General features: G+C 37.0%; 1 protein-coding gene across 6 annotated transcripts; it reads left to right on the top strand.

The window, feature by feature from the left end:
• The first annotated feature begins 218 nt into the window (after positions 1-218).
• AASDH (aminoadipate-semialdehyde dehydrogenase) lies at positions 219-17425 on the top strand. 6 transcript variants are annotated; one of them, XM_074904854.1, is made up of 15 exons: positions 219-338; positions 979-1232; positions 3235-3355; positions 4060-4403; positions 5015-5207; positions 7529-7770; positions 8843-8949; positions 9403-9575; positions 10121-10313; positions 10786-10904; positions 12213-13044; positions 13716-13879; positions 14430-14555; positions 15880-16011; positions 17019-17425. In XM_074904854.1, the coding sequence occupies exons 2-15, from the start codon at positions 1003-1005 to the stop codon at positions 17415-17417; spliced, it is 3375 nt and encodes a 1124-aa protein (XP_074760955.1). In that variant the 5' UTR covers positions 219-338; positions 979-1002; the 3' UTR covers positions 17418-17425. The 6 variants fall into 6 exon arrangements, with proteins under 6 accessions (XP_074760955.1, XP_074760959.1, XP_074760960.1 ...); XM_074904856.1 differs by lacking the exon at positions 219-338 and adding an exon at positions 398-668; XM_074904858.1 differs by lacking the exon at positions 17019-17425 and having other exon boundaries at positions 15792-16000.
• The last annotated feature ends 137 nt before the right edge of the window (positions 17426-17562 follow it).

The following is a 17562-nucleotide window of genomic DNA, read 5'->3' as shown; positions in this document are numbered from 1 at the left end:
GAGACCGGTGAGTGTGGCGGGGGAACCTTGCTCTTCACCCCTTCGCCCTGCGTTTGTTTTAGCCTTCTTTCTTGTCTGAAGAGGCGCTCCTAGGGAGGGCTGGGAGGGCTCTGGCGCACTCGTGCTTCCTGTCTCCCTCAGGAAAAAATGGCGCCGCCCCACGCGAGCGCCTGGCGGACCGGGCGCAGCTTGTGGAAGCCCAAAGAGCGCGACGGCCGCCGGCCAATGAGGGCGCCGCGTTACCGCAGGACTAACGCCGTCTCGCCAATCAGAAGTGCTGGCCTTCTGTTGCTAGGCGGCGGCAGAGCAAAGGAGGGCGCCTGGAGGCGCTGTCTCAGGTGGGCACCTGCACGGTGCGGCCGTTGTCCGGCAGCCCCGGCCGCTGGGACTGCGCTGAGGGCGTCCGTCCCGCAGAGGTCCCGCGGTGCTCGTGGCGCAGCCACCCGCCCCGGGAGCGGCCGGGCCGGGTGTGGGAGCGGGGGGCTGCGAGCGTGGCGGGGGCTGGCGGAGCCGCCTGGCCGCGCTCGGGACTGCGGCGGAGTCCTGGCCCTGGCGCGGTGGAGGCGGCGGGGCCCTCAGCCTGGCGGCCGTCCGGTGCGGGCGTGACGTGCGCCAGCACAAGCAGCACCCGCAGAGCCTTGGCAGTCGGCGCGTTGGGTTTTCTGCTTGTAGGATTCTTATTTCAGTTCTGTTAGAAGGTTATTAATCAAGTTGTGTTAATAAAGTGATTCATTCAGTTGTGCCCACCTTTAAAAACAAAGGTGTAATAGCGGGGAACAAACTACCCTTGATCAATGAAATCTGCTGTATCCTTTGCTGTATCCTGGGCCTTAGGATAAGATAAAAGTATTTACAAGTTGTGATGAAGCTGTGTTTTCTGCCAAGAATCTCTTTTCCTTCTGGTGGTGGTTTGTGTGCTTATATGAAGTATTAAAAGTTAAGGAGGTGACAATGCAGTCTGGTTTGTTAATCTTTCAGGAGGGCTGAAGATACGTAGCTGAGATGACTCTTCAGGAACTGGTGAATCGGGCAGCAAGCCTGTACTCTGATAGAAAAGCAGTTTGGTTTGATGAATGCAATGACAAACCTCCAACTTTCTACACCTATGCGACAGTGGTTAAACTTGCCGTGGAATTAACAGCTTTCCTTCAAAAGCACTGTGAGCAGCAAGGAAACCTTGAAATAGGCCTTTACTGCTATCCAGGAATAGACCTACCGTCTTGGATCTTAGGGTAATGGTTTGAATGTTTGCATTCTGTGTTGTTTTTTCAAGGGTCATCTCTATTAAAGCAAATTTTCAGTTTGTTTATATTTCTAGTAACAAAAATGCAGTAACACCATAATAATGAAGTCAAGAGGTACTGGATTCTTACATTCTTAAAGAAAAAAGATGGCAGCGTTATAATCTTTTGAAAAGCCACTGCTAAAGTTCTTTTGAATCTTAAGGTCATTGGTCTGAAGTGCGTGTAACTATATTATTTGTTTTAAAGTGTATGATTAAGCATATTTATAGAAACAAAAAATTAATGACTAGAATTTTTGTTGTGTGTTTTTAAAAATTAAGGTGATCTAACAGAATAAAATGAGTATGCAGGTTTTTTAATATATTGTCTTGCTAGCAAAAAAAAATGCACCGGAAACCAATTTTATGCTTTAAGCTAATTGAGTGTACAATTACAGTTCCATTACAAATATTGTAGAAAAAAGTAATGAGCAATGCAGCACTAAAGTGACATTGATTATTTAATGGCTAGGAAATGGAAATGTTTGTGATCTCAACACATGTTAATTCAGCAATTTAAAAAAATCCTGCTTCTGCTGCTGAATTCTAATGTTTGTATCCTTGATAGATGTATCTTATATATCCATTGCATTTATGATGTAAGATAGAGTCCCAGCATCACAAGTTTATTTCCTTCAGCAGAGGTATACAGCAGCAGTTGCACTTCTTGGGATGGTCTGTGTCAGTATTTTCCTGTTGTCACAGTACACCTAAAATACACAATAGTGTAAGAGGATGTATCACAGTTGACTGTAAAGATTTCAGTGAAGTGTGTGAGCAAGTGCTGTAATCATAAACGTTCCAGAAATGCTGAGGGACTTTCTCACTGATCAGGAAACACTCTTCCCTCAGTCCAGCAGTGGAGCAAGTTGCCAACAGACGTGCAGACACCATCCCTGGAGGTTTTCAAGACCTGACAGGTTAAAGTCCTGAACAACCTGACCTGGTGTCACAGCTGGCTCCGCTTGAGCGGGTGGTTGGACTAGGCATCCTGATTTAACCTGTATCTCAACGAACTGAGCAGCAGCAGAGTTTTCTTTTGCTGTGTGACTGGGAACTACCGAGGCATTTTGATTCTTAACATCTATCATTGCTGAGGAGTTAACTGCTATGTATGATGCAGGGCAAGCTTAGGTGCTTGCTGATACCAGGGGCTATTCAACACTACACAGAATGCTGCAGTTTCCAAGTCTTTGTTCTGGATTTTCCCATCACTGCAGTGATAAATGACTTGCACAAAGAGAAAATATAACTAATTGTATGAGAACCCAGCCTTAGAAGAAATGTGAAGGTTTATGGGAACCATTCCTGTTTTAGTCGCCACTTAACTTGGCTTTCTGTGGCGTTTGTAAATTAAAGTGCTTGTCTTTATCAAACGGAGCCACTAGAGGGGGGGATTGTAGCGAGCAACTGTTGAGGAAGCATTACAATGTAAAGCGCAGGGAATGAGAGCAGAATATACTTTGCATTACTCAGCTTGTTTATTAGGGAAGAAATTCCAGTACGTGCTCAGGTTTTCTTATGCTGGATTCTTTAGACTAGTGAGAATGGGAACTGTTTTCAGTGCGTAGACTTTTGATGGTTTTTTAAATGTGTTTATATGTGTTGCATATGTATAAATTAAAGGCTTATATTTCTGTTACTAGTCAAGAGCAGAAGCTTGTAAAATGTGCTGTTGATGTCAGTGATACCTTTGTCATCACCAAACTGCTTGACCAGAAATAGTGTTGAATGTTTTCATCTGGTTTTAATCTTTTTCCTTTCTGTAAAATACCAAAAGGCAACACCAATTATTCTTCCTACTTTATTTCCAGTAAAATCTTTAAATGTCATGTTATGACTACATTTTCTATCTCTGAGAACTATAAAAGTATAAAAGAAACATCAGTGAAATTTAAGATTATATTCTTAATTTACTTAAAAATAAGTTTAAAACATTTGTGTCTTGTTAGAATCCTTCAAGTTCCAGCTGCTTATTCTCCTATTGATCCAGATGCACCACCGATGTTATCCGCTTACTTTATGAAGAAAAGCAATCTTCAGCATATTCTTGTTGAGAATGACAAAATAAATGTAAGTGTTCAGGCTTCTACAGTAAGCATTAAAGGGCAATTTAGAACTGTGTAGCTATTCAAATTGTATTATGTTTTAATAAGCTTGGATGAGGTTGTTTTATTTCTTTGTATCAAGAGGTTGCCTTTATCATTCAGAAAAGAACATCTTTAAAATTAGCATTAGAAACTGCTGCTTCTCCTCTTCAAAAAAATTGCCTCCTTTCCTGTATCAATGTTGTCCAGGCAAGGTTGTTGAGCACTGGTGTTGGAAGACTATTCCAGACCCATGTTTCCATATGTCAAGGTTGAGACATGAAAATCTTTACAATAGTGGAAAAAAACCTCCTGCATTTAATTATTTGGTTTCTTTTTGACCAGCTTCTCCCAAATCTTATACCCTCACTCATTGCAAAGGAAATAGACAAGGTGGACCACCTAGTTATAATTCAGAGTTCTTTGTTTTCTGTAGAATTCTTTTGCATATTTTCCCTTTCTTCTCACTATTTGATTGGAGAATTTATTTTGCATTTATAAAGGCTGTGTTCACTCATTTAATATATAAAAATACATGAGTTTAAACCTGTCTGATTTATGTCCTTCAAAGTAGAGGCATGAAAAGTCACAGCTTATTTGTATGAAATGCTGTTTCCTATTTCATTGCATACTGTAGAACCATAACCGTGTGCCCTGAGTTCTATTTAAATTGTTTATTTTCTCTTACAGAAATTCCAGATGTCCCATGCTGGGTTTTTTTGCCACAATTCTTCAACAATAGAACATACTGGTTTAACTCTCTTCCAAATGTATGTGAGCAACACTGATTTAAATTCACAAGTAGACAACATGAAAAGTAAACACGAGCCTTTCAAAGCAGCTACAGGTAACTTGCAGCCAGGATATACCATTTGCCCAGATCAAACCAAAACAAAAACATCAGAAGGAGGCTACATGGACGTTGGCCAGAAAGACTCTTTAGCATACATCTTGCATACATCAGGAACTACAGGGATCCCCAAAATAGTCAGAGTACCTCATAAATGTATAGTGCCAAATATTCAGCATCTGAAGTAAGTGTAGTTTCCAGTTTTCCTTTTAAATGCTCTTACAAATTTGATATTTAAGGACTCTTTTTTTTTTTTTTTTTTTTTTTTTTTTTTTTAATACTTCAGAGGAGTGTGGATTGGGCTTTTGGTAACACTGCTTTGCTTCCTTCTTCCCTGCCTTTTCAGATTTATTTTTGTTTGGTTTCTTTGTTTCTAAATAGTATCATATAAATTTTTGTTTCTCCAATGCAATTTTTAATGTTTAAATGGTGCTTTACCTGAATTTTTGAGGGGTGTACTTCAAGTAATATGATGTTGCTGTAAGTATTATATTCTGGCTTGTGGCGTTAAAAAAAAATAGATAACAAAACTAATTATTTGTTCACTGTTATATTTACTGTGTTCTGTAGCTTTAAAGTCCTAATTCCCTTTTAGGCTACCTAAGTTTCTTTCTGCTTCATTTAATACTTTCTAAAAAATCTATTATTTGTCTGTCCTGCATATGGCTACGTATTCAGAGCAGCCCTTAAGACCTTAGCTTTGCTAAAGCATCTTTCTTTCATGCTGCTCTTCTAGTTTGAAAATGGTTCTTAACAACATGCATCAGATTTGTAATCCTAGCTTTCTTACTTTAGATCGATATTTCAGATCACACAGGATGATATGCTATTCCTGGCTTCTCCTCTAACATTTGACCCATCTGTGGTTGAATTGTTCCTTGCGCTGTCAAGCGGAGCCTCTATTCTTGTAGTACCAAACACTGTTAAAATGATGCCTGTGGAGCTGTCTGCTGCTCTCTTTCGCCATCACCACGTGACAGTGCTGCAGGTAGGCAACACCTAAGATAAATGTCTCCAGTGTCTTGCTTTTCACCCTTGCTGATGTGTACTACTTGTTCATCAGTCTAGGTGCTAATGATAATAGAACAGGAGTGTTCTTCCTTGAAGAACTATGCTGTCCTTTCTGTTTTAGAGTGTTAGCTGTTTAGAAAATTACCATTTGATCAAAGTCTCAAACATTTTGTGACAGAAAACAATGAACTAAAAGATAAAATGTTCATCTTAAGAAACCATTCATTCTTAAGAATTAATTAAATTGTTGTGTTAATTAAGCAGTTCGAATAATCTGGTAATGGAGGAATCTGTTACAGACAATTGTAGTGCTCTTTAATGGACTCGATTTTAGAGCCTTTCCTCAGAAACAACTTTTAATGGTAGTCTCTGTGCTAAAAATACAAAATTAAACCAGTGCTATTTATAGGGTGATAAAATGTTTGTTGTTTTTTACAATAATGAGAGCAAGAGAATAGTTAATACCACAGCAGGATTTAACTGTTTTCAAGCCACCTGTTTATATGAGGCTTCATCTGCCCCTTATGTCTTGGAATAGATTATCTCCTATATGATCTCAATTTTAATAGTTTTAAAGTTCATTTTTGAAAAATTTACTTGAAGTTATGAGCATCCAGCATGGCTGAATAAGCCTAGCCCTTGCCTTATAGTCTGTAACAAGGTGTTTTGTACAACTGTTAATTGAGTATAGAAACTTAAATCAGGTTTTAGGGGTAAGAGTGGCTAGAAATGGATCTCACTTGTAACCAACCGACTGAACAAAATGAGTATGGTCTGAATAGTCTATTGTGACATATCAACCCCAAAGGCTTGCTTTGACATTAGTGTTATTCTGAAGTATTTGCACTCATAGAAATGCTGAGATTTCCTTTTCTTGTGGAGGAATGGTGGCAGCTGAGATTGTAGGGTGTAAAATTAAGGTTAATGAGTAAACTGAAGATTCCACAGCAGAAAAAATCCACTAGTTACAAATATCTTGTAACTTTATTGTCTGCTCTTAGTTTTATCTTCTGATTGCTGTAAATCTCAATGGTGTAGATTTTCCTATCATACGCAAGTTTCATGATCAGTTTAGCTCATTTGCTTTTAGAAAAAAATTTCTGAGATATTAAGCTCTATTAGCAAGATTTTTAAAGTATGTTTTTAAAGACTTTTTAAGATATATATTTTAAAATGTTAAGCCTTAGTAGAGAAATGTGAAATTTGGTGAATGAAGGTATTTGAGATCTCTTTCTATTAAAAGTTTGATTTTATTTTTTTTTTAATTTTTTGATCGTTGTCTTAATCAGTGAAGGAAGGGCTTCTCAGCTGAATTAATGACAAAAATGTTATCCTTATAGCTTGATGATGAATAATTTCATGATGTTTGTTAAACTATAGCAAGACATTACCTTCCCCTCTTGATTTGCTTGAGCAGACTTGAGAAATCTGAAAAGTGATTATGAGAGAGGGGAAGAATAACTTTTCCCTGATTTTTTTTTTTCTTCACTATAATCTACTAAAGTTAAAATGATTGGAAAGTGGTGGTCTTCATCTATTACTAGAAGAAAATAACCTAGTAAGAAATAATTCAATTAATTTTCCAGTCCTCTTAGTAGAAAATTAGGCAAGAGTTAAAATTATTTGCTGTTTTTCCCTTCAGTGAAAGGGCTCTACATCACTAATAGTTTTAGCTAGGGTTTTTTCTGCCCCCCACCCCCAAAATTTAAATTACCTTAATTTTAGGGTGCTATGTGAAAGCTTTCAGGAAAACTAATCTTTGTAAACAGTTATATTTACACAAATTGGGAACAACCCAGAATCTGGCATCATAGGAATCTTTAGTGTTATGGTAAGGTCTTTAAATGTTCTATATGCAGGTTAATCAAATGCGTAGGTTATATTTTCGCTGTAACATGCTAGAATGAAGGGCAAAATCTCAAACAGTAACATCAAGAGAATACTGTGTTTGCTGCCTTCTGTTTCAAAGTCATTAACATAAGAACTAATGTGCACACACTTTATGTAATAGCTGAGACACAACAGGGAACCCATAACATATCTAAGTAAAGAAGAAACCCTGTAGAAGGACATAGGTTAGTGCTGATAGTACTCATTAAAGTCTTCACATAAGGAACAAAATCTTGCAAAACACCGGTGTGATGTACGCTGGTATCTGATATTTGATGCCCTCTACTATATGTAGGTGATTTGTCAAGTATAGCTCTGCAGTGGATATGATAAAGCAGGAAGAGGTGTACACATAATACCAAAGAAATATAACAGGTCTTTCTCTTTTTTTTAATATGTATCATTCAGGCAACACCAACACTTCTCAGAAGGTTTGGATCTCACATTATTAGATCAGCAGTGCTGTCTGCAAATAGTTCACTTCGTGTCTTAGCCCTTGGTGGTGAAGCATTTCCTGTACTGAATCTCTTGAAAAGTTGGAAGCACAAGAAGAACAAAACAAGTATTTTTAATCTGTATGGTATTACTGAAGTGTCAAGCTGGGCCACTTGCTACAAGATTCCTGAAGAGGTTTTTAGTGCTGATTTGAGGTAGGAAGAGTCACTGTTTTATGGCATGGCATGTGAATGATGAAAATCACGAGAAATAGAACCTTGGTCTCCTGTTTCCAGGGCTACTGAGTCCTCATGACTGTTTATACTGGTAGAAGTTGCATTTGGGTTTTATGTAGAAATAGACTAATCCATTCTCTATTGCTCTAATACAGCCCCCTCAAGTAAAAATTGTTGGTGAATGATTCTTGAACTTGGCAGAACTGCGGTTAACTGCTATTTGGTCAACTTGAGATAAAGAATTCATTGACTTATAAGAGAAAAGGAGAAGTTTCAACAGCCTAGATAACAGGAGCTGAATAAAAACTGTTAGGTTAAAATATGTTTTTTTAATGATAGAAATTGAAGTGGAACCCATACCTAACTTCGTGTATTACCAAAGTTATTTAAAGTTACTTTGCGTTTTAAATTTTGCTTTACAGAAGAAAATATATTATTCTTGACTCTCACTCAGAAATAGTGTCTGTATTCAATAAATGAGGTTCTGCAAGTGCTTGAAGAGGCTAGAGAACCAAGGGGAAGAAAGGAGTTGGTCTGCAGCTCAACAGAAGCATATGATATGACATTGAAATTTCAGTTTCCTTTATTTCAGTCTTTTCTGAAAGAATCAAGTGTACTTTTTGCCACAACATCAGAAATAAAATAGAGTAAAACCTCAAACTAACTAGATAGGATAGGGAAAGAATGAATTGGAAAGCAGTTATGTATGTTTAAATTGGTTGACTTGGTGGAAGTTTCAACTTGTGGGACTGAAAGACTGGCTGAAAATCTCAGATTTCTCTCAGCATATTTCAGGGTCCATTGAAGCCTTATTTTCTATCATTCTGTGGTTTTTGATATATAATAATGAAACCCATGCACATTGAGGTTTTTAATTCTGAACAAATTGAGATGTCTTTAAAGAAGAAACATTTGTAGAAAGAAGCCCCAAGCATCTAATCTTGCTCTAATACCAATCCTTTAAAAGTCTGTATGCTGACTCATTTCTGGAACAGTCGTTTCGTGTTCAGAAGGGAAAGACTTTTACTGATTTTCTCTTTAATATTTTTAGAACTGATTTACCTATACCTTTGGGATCACCTCTCCTTGGAACAAAAGTTGAGGTCAGAGATACAAATGGTTCTGCAGTGCTAGAAGGCGAGGGACAAATATTTATAGGTTATTTCATATTTCTTATTCTTCTAAGATACTTCATTGATTGAATTTTTATAACATGTTGATTGCTTCATTTGGTGTCTGCCTCTAATATACAGCATTATATAGCATTTTACGTTGCCATTGGGCTGGGAACCTTTTGGTGGTATTTTAGGTTGTGGGAATGATGAACAGGAACTTACCGTCATTTTATCTGCAGACTGTGCTTTCGTTATATTGACTTTTTTTCCTGCTTGCATTTTGACATTCTCAGTTGAAGTAATTTCAGTGTATTAACTGAAATAACTACATATTCCACTTTGTACATTGCAGAATTGTAGACATCGATGATAATCTTTTAGTACTTCTTACGATGCTTGTTAGAGTTTAGGAGAATTTGATAAAATACTCTTTATATAAAATTTTCATTTACAGTTAGAAATTTAATATATATGACCATAGTCTTTTCTTGTGTAGGTGGTGAAGAACGAATCTGCTTTCTTGATGATGAAATAACTGTACCACTGGGCACAATGAGAGAAACAGGGGATTTTGTAAGAGTGCAGAATTCAAAGCTGTTCTTCTTGGGTCGGAAAGACAATCAGATTAAACGTCATGGCAAACGTTTTAATATTGAATGTTTGCAGCAGGTAATATAAAATCTAGTGTAGAGTATGCCAGTATAAAAGAGCAGGGATAAGAAACACGTCATTATTATCAGAAATGGGTATTTACTCATTTTCAGATGACTTTTAGGAGTCTAAAAGAAATGGGGAGGGTGTACTATCAATTACGTAGTTGCATAATTTAGGGAGGACTTTCTTTCTGAGTTCTTGGAAATCTGTTTTATTGTATGATTTCTTCCAGTAGAATTGAGAACTATATAAACACCTGAAAAATACTAAGCATTGCACTGCAGTGCTTGAATAGTGATTGTTCTACAAGATTAAATGTCAGACTCATGGATTATATCGCATTCATAGCATTTAGACAAACAATACATATATCTCTGAGTTCATGTTTATGTGAAGAAGTACAAACCAGCTATAAGAGAAGGTATTTCATAGGATGTTACATGGGAATGTGAGACAAATACAATTTCTAAATGTGTACCTTATTTAATTGTGGTTTTTTACTCCTTTTACTCTATTGATGAACAGCATTTCAAAGAAAGACTAGTATTTTTTAATTACAGGCTGCTGAAGATCTTTGTCAGGTAGAAGCTTGTTCAGTGACCTGGTATCAGCAGGAAAAACTTATCCTGTTCATTGTACCCAAAGATGATTTAGAAGAGAGAGAAACACTTAAAGAACTCCAGAAACGTCTACCAGCTTATGCAGTCCCTGATGAACTTGTACTCATTAAAGCTTTGCCTTTAACATCACATGGTAAATGAAACTATTAAGTACCCTTGCCACTTATTTAATGGTCTCTGTTTTTTTAATTGACCAAAATACAGTACCTGAGTCAAATAGATTAGATAACTAACTCCTAGTAAGAAATCATGACCACATATTGTTTTCTTGATAATGTTTCATTCAAGAGTCAGAGAGAGTGGTAAAATCAATTTAACATTGCACATTTCTCAGTCACTCCTGTTGCCATCTGCAACAGAACCCTGACTGCAGCTGGGGAAAGATCAGGCCTGGAAGGTGGGATTATGTGGGAGGCTAGGGTAAACTTTCAAAAACCTTAGTGGGTTCTGTGTAGTTGATTGACTGGGTAAAAATAATACAAGTGCAGTTGAATATGAATAAGGAAGTGTGTACAAGAATAAAGTGACTATTTGGGCAGAACAAGTTTTGCAAGTGTAAATGCTAAAAGAGCATTGAAAAAAATCATACTTTATTTTCTACAAAGGCAAAGTTGATATATCTGAACTGAACAAGACTTACCAGAACCATCTAAACTCCAGAAGGCGTGACAGTAAACTGAGTGGCGCAGAGGAATTGTGGGAAAGATTGCAGTATTTATGGAAGGTAGTATTTTGAGCTGCCTTTTTATCTTTGCAAGTGGATCATTATACATGTGTCAGGAATTAAACAGTTTTAAGAAGTATGACTAATGCAACCAGAACATTCTAGCTGCCTATAGATTTAAGCAGTACAGCTCTTTCTGTTCAGCTAATACTTAAATATAGTCACGCTGCAGTGGCCAAGAGGGAGTCATTTCTATTTGTCTGTCAGATAAAACTGAGGGCTATATGAGTTATAAGCAATTAGCATAGGAAGGATGTAACCTGTCAGTAGTTTTTTGAATACTGCTTCACATGCCAAAGAAGGTATCCCTAAGGAAACAAGGAACTGGGACATGGAAACTTTGTACAAAATAGCTACTGTGTTAGTAGAGTTTCTTATTTCTCAACATAATTATGAATTGAAGAGGGTTTTTTTTTAAATAGAGGGCACAGTTGCATAATTGTTTCTCCATTGTTTCTAAATTTCTGTGCTAGGGACTTGTTTTTCAACATACTGAAATGTGATGCCAAACAGTATTACCTTTTTTTTTCTTTTTTTTCCCAAAAGGTAGACTTTCAACTTTCACCAGGAAGTGTGATTTGCTGTAGTTAGGACTTGAACAAGTAAATGTAGTGAAATTAGTAACAGAGTTTGCCTGTGCTGATACTTACCATATTGGCAGCTATAGAAGTGATAACCCAGAGATAGGATGTGCCCTAAGCCCATTATGGACAGCAGAAGGCAGCTTCCAAAAACAGGATTTGGACTTCACACCCAGACTTAACAAGCAGGGAATACAGGGACAGGACACATAGTAATTGCTGTTTGTTGCCAACAATGCCAAATCCAAAATTCTTCATGAATTTGAAGGGGTTATAGCTTCAGAAGTAGGTAAATAAATACGTTACATAAATAATTCAGAAGATACCAGTTTATATAAGTTTTATTAATAACATGAAGCACCTAAACCCGTTTTATCAAAACGCATCAGTGAAGTTGTCACTGATAAATGGTATCAAGATAAAAAATGGCCACAAAAATACAGCACAATTCGATTTAATTCCTTAGACTTCAGAATTGGAATTAAGTAAAGCATTCTTTATCTCCCTGTTTCCCCATTCCTTTACAACTTCTGTTCTATCAGTACCTCAATTGGCATAATGTTTAATGTTTAAATGTCACATGTTTAATGTGACTTTTTTTTTTTCTTTGTAGTGAGTTTCCTCAGTTGTTGATTTTTAGATGGATTTTACCCAACTTCAGTTTTTATGTGTGTGACGTGGTGTAGCATGCATGGACTATTACCTCTTTCCTTTTTCTTTTCTCTAGTCTGCTCTGGGTGTCCTGGATGATTCCACCAGAATTTCTAAAGATGCAGTATTCGTGTACAGTGGTGGAGACTCCTTAAAGGCTCTACGATTTTATGATGAAATTGAGATGCTAGTAGGCAAAGCTGTGCCTGGACTCCTTGAAGTTATTCTCAGCCATTCAATTGAAGAGGTTTATAGACATATTCTTAAAATTCTGTTTCCAGATGAAAACCAATTAATGAATTATGACAGTGTGATGAAAAGAAAATTAAGTGGCAACAGTGGAGAGAACTTCCATGGAAAATGTATTAAACTGAAATCTGAAAGAGGTCTTGAGGTTGCTTCAGGATTAATTCCATTTATTGCAGTAAGCAGAGGAAATAATTTTTTTTCTATGGATTTCAACAAGTCTTTTATGCAGCCCCACAATACAGTGCAGGTAGGAGTGGAAGTGCTACAGCAACCATCCTTTCTGCATTTAGTGACTCCAAGTATCATGAAAAGCCACGTGCAAGGGTATGAAACGGAGAAGATTTTAACAGTTATGAACAAAGCAAGTAAACCCAACTGTTGCTCTGTACAGCAGATCCATGCAGAAAGTAGCGATGTAACCATGGCAGAGTTGGCGTTAGGCATAAGGTGGAAGTCAAATACAAGAAAATGTGTTGATGCATCACCACTGATTGTAATACCATCTAAAGAAGTATCTGCATCCGTGTATGTTGGCTCTCACTCTCATGCAATGCAGGCGATTGATCTAAATTTGGGAGAAATAAAATGGGAGAAGAACCTTGGAGATCGTATTGAGTCTTCTGCCTGCATATCTAAGTGTGGAAATTTCATTGTTGTTGGTACGTGTTTTGTTTTAGCCATTATTTTAAATTATTTTTTCTACTAAATACAAGATGAGTGACAGAGAGTCTTATTTCTTACCTCTGAATGTCCTCCATCTATATCCTTATCCATAACTTCTATATCTGCTTCAGAATTAATTTATTGTAAAATAGAAGGAAGAACTAATTTGAGTTTCATGATAACCAGTGGTGGAGTTTATCTAACATATACACTTGTGATTTATTATATGCCAGTTTATTAATAAGGCCTTATTAAGGAATAGTCAATGGGTATGGGGGTTTTTTAGTGGTTGAGTAAGTTGTGACCTTTAACTGCTTGTTTAAAAAAGTATGATACAGTCTTGAAATGTCTTTAAAAATTGATAAGAGATAGAAATTAGTACATGATACCTCAGATTATTTTTTCCAGAGTTTAAATTTGATAGAAAGGCAGTGAAATAAGTATATTCTAAATGTAACCTGGAAAGAATACACAGAACAATCAACTTTGAATGTATGAATGATGAGCAAAGACTGAGCTAAAAGAGGAGGAGGAGCTTTGGAAAATATTTTTAAACTTTACCTCATGACTCATTTCTTTCCAGCAGTGATGCAGCTAGCAGCATAAATCACACCATAAATAGAAATAATCATTGTTCTGTTTTCCCCTGCTGTGTTTTTTCACACAGGTTGTTATGATGGCTTAGTGTATGTGCTTCAAAGCAGTGATGGAGAAATACACTGGACTTTTGTCACAGAAGATGCTGTGAAAAGCTCTGCAGTTGTAGACTCTTCCAGTGGACTAGTCTACATAGGATCACATGACGAACATGTGTATGCTTTAGATATTTATGTAAGAACACTAACTTTTATGTCTAGAATAATAAATATCTGACTTAGACCCTATTTGTAGTACACCAGATGATGCTCTACTGGTGTTAGTATTCTCAGGAGTCCACAATTACACTTTTGAAATAGTTAGACCTTATTGAAGTTTAGTTACAGTTGTGTTGTAGCAAATAGTTTTAGTGGTGTTCTCACTCCCTGCTACTAGTCCTGGTTGAAACCGAATCTTCAGTTTCTTAGTTGTTAAATTCTCTGTGGGTGTTTCAGAATAGGGTGCCCAACTAGAAATAAAACTGTGGCTTAACGGCAGAGAGAGAATCTTACATTCTAAAAGAATAGATGAATGGAGACAGAAAATAGCAGGGGCAGATACTGCCTCTTCATTAGCTGAATTTATTTTATTTATTGGAAGAGAAAGTAGCCAACGATGTATGTTTTGCTATAATAGCATGTAGATTATATCTTCACTTCTTAACTAGTATTTGAAGGTCTTTGTAAACATGATGAGCTTTAACTCCAATTGAGAATTTTATTTATGTTTTTTCTTTTACTTACAGAAAAAGGCCTGTATATGGAAGCTACATTGTGAAGGTGGAGCTGTGTTTTCATCTCCTTGTCTAAGTTCTTTTCCACATCATCTTTATGTTGCTACACTAAGAGGACTGTTATTGGCTGTAAACCCAGTATGTACCTTTGCTTACTTGTCTTTGATCCCAACCTCAAATTTAAATGGAAGCAAGATGCATTTCTGAAGTTAAGATCACTTTTCCAATGAAAGGAATTAGATGATCATATATTAACATATTTTTCACATTATTATACACTGTAATAAAGGCTACTGTAATAATTACTGTATTTCACAAAGCTACCTGGTGATAAAGAGAACTGAAGTCACTTGCTTGAATTTACATGCTGACTGTAGGCCAAACTTGGAATCAGTGTCTCATTCCCATGTACTACCTTACCAGTTAAACTAGTGAGTGAGAGCATGTCTGTAGATTATTTTTTTTTTTTTCCCTCTCTCCCTTTGACAGTTGGATTAGAAAAAAAAGTAGACCTTACTGAAATGAGAACAGAATAGAGAAAGAAACCCCTTCATTCCTTTTACTTCCTCATAGTCATTTAAAGAGCTGTCCCCCTTAATCTTGGATTGCTATTCTGTTCTCTGCACTGGGGAAATGGCATTCTTCATAGATGTGGTGCAGTTGCATAGTTTTCTGAGGCATTTTTGGCTTACAGCTGGTTCTGCCTGATAAAAGGAACAGTCACTTGGAGCAGCTCTTCATGTTTTTGTACTTGCACAATCCAGAACATCAGTCCTTACCATCTTTACCTCCCACCCGCTGCAAGTTACCTCAGTAATACCCAACCTAGTGTTAGAAACAGTGTATAATTTTTGCAGCTTTAGTGGGCTGTGGTTAAGAAAAAACAGCTTTTTATTTTTTTTGCTCCATAATCCTGAGCAACAGGTAGTTGAGAAACCCAGCTGCAACTCCAAGTGATTATTTAAATAACAGGAATGTGCAGGCTATGTTAGGAGCTTATTGTGACAATCGTAGACTGTGGGTTGCAGCATTTCCTACAGTACTTATAGTTTATGATGCAATTAGTATGACATGCTTTCAAGATATTCTCTCCTTCATTGGTCATAATCACATACTGAGGAGCTGAGAATGGAATAAAAAAATGAATCTGTCATTTATTAGAACTGCTACTACTACACCTTTATCATTTTGCCTAGGGGGAGGAAGAGAAGGGTGGAACAGGGTTATTGAGTATCCCATGGAAAACATTAAACATTTTGCTGGAATAAGATTTGAAGAGTTGTTTTGCTTCTGGTATGCATTCTGGGTGGGAGAAGCCTGCTTTTCTTTGACAACTTTTTTTTTTTCCCTTTTTTTTACCCCCCAATTCTTAAGGGCTGGGTCAAGCTGTGGAGGAAGGGTTATCTTGTGCAGCCTCTTACAGTTGTGTTAAGCATCAGATATTCCATGCTGCCATTTACAGGTGACAGGCAATAAGATTTGGAAAAGTTTCCTAGGAAAACCACTCTTCTCCTCTCCTCACTGCAATGAGAAGTACATTTGTGTTGGGTGTGTGGATGGAAACTTATATTGTTACAATCATTCTGGAGAAAAGGTAAAAGTATTGTTGAGTTTATGTTCATCATAAATACAGTTTCATAAGATTTAATGATTAACATATGTCTTTTTGTGAACCAAATAGAAGTGTCTATTATAGAGAGGAGAAAGTAGAAAAAGTTTGCCTAGGGTAATCCATGCAGTTCGTGGCAAAACTGCAGACTCTCAAGTTGCTTGATGCATTAACAATTTCTGGTTCAGAGCTAACACCCAGAGTGAATAGTCAAGAGTAGTACCAGCAAATTAAATCATATGGGTTTGGGTTTGGAGATTTTCAAACATGTTTAAAGTCATCTCTTCTCTAAGATGGTGGCTATTTAGAAGTAAATGGTTTTTAGAATCTTTATGGATTTATCAAAAAATGCCAAATGATAATTCTGGCAAAATATGTGTCAGCTTTCATGTTGAATTAAATGAGAATATTTTTTAGTTCCTCAGAGATTAATATGGTTTGTATCTGGTGTTAAAACAACTGACACTGTTTCTGTTTGTTTGCCTGAGATGCAGTATACATGGCAATTGCTAAGCCTTTTCTAAGTATGTGTTAGCCCATGCCCCGCTCTCTGTCTGCTTGCAGCAGTGTTGCAGAACTGATACCCTCTTGAGGAGGGATCTGCACGTCATTAGTATAAGCAGAGCAAATCTGTATTACAAAAGGAATATCTGCCTTTTTGGCAAAGAATGGCATGTTAACAGAATTCTTCAAGTTCATTACTAATGGTGGTATAACAGCCCAAGAATATTCTCTTCCCAGGTTGAGCATCTTTACATGAGCCTCACAGAAGGTAGTAACTTTTCTACATCTATTTTATGAGTCTTTTATCACTTTGTGTGTAAAACTTAACTTGTAATTTGACAAGTGTTTGCCAGCACTCACTGAAATCTAGGACGTTCTTGAAATAAAATGTACTCCTGTCAACAACTAGTCTATTAAAAAATTATAGTTGCTGTCAAACTGATAATGTGAACAACCTTTGATAATGGGTGATTATGTTCTTTCTGCAGGTTTGGCAGTTCTCCACTAATGGACCAGTGTTTTCATCTCCATGCATCTCAAGTTTAACTAAGCAAGAAATATTTTTTGGCTCCCATGATCGCTTTATCTACTGTTGTAACATGGAGGGTAATTTACTGTGGAAATTTGAAGTCACTTCAAGTGTATATGGAACACCATTTGTTTTTCAAAGCGATAACTTAAAGAACAAAATTTTTTTGGCAGCAGTATCTACAGATGGCAAAGTGTGGATCCTGAATGCCAAGAGTGGAACAGCAGAAGGAGTAGATAAACTTCCAGGAGAGGTTTTCTCCTCCCCTGTAGTGTGGGGAACAAAGCTTGTTGTTGGCTGTAGAAATGATTATGTTTATTGCCTAGATTTGTATATAACTGGAAAAAAGAAGAGCTAAGATGTTAGGCTGCTTCCATTTTATTATTTACAATTTTAAATTAAGAACTTGCAAGTGCTTTCTACCTCTCTGCCTATTTTACTGTAGGCAAGAGGTGCACTTTGCAGACTTCTCGGATAGCATTTTGTACCAGGCAGTGTTGAGA

This window comes from Athene noctua, chromosome 4, assembly GCF_965140245.1.
Source record: "Athene noctua chromosome 4, bAthNoc1.hap1.1, whole genome shotgun sequence".
Taxonomy (NCBI): Eukaryota; Metazoa; Chordata; class Aves; order Strigiformes; family Strigidae; genus Athene; species Athene noctua.
This window is presented reverse-complemented; position numbering and strand designations above follow the sequence as displayed.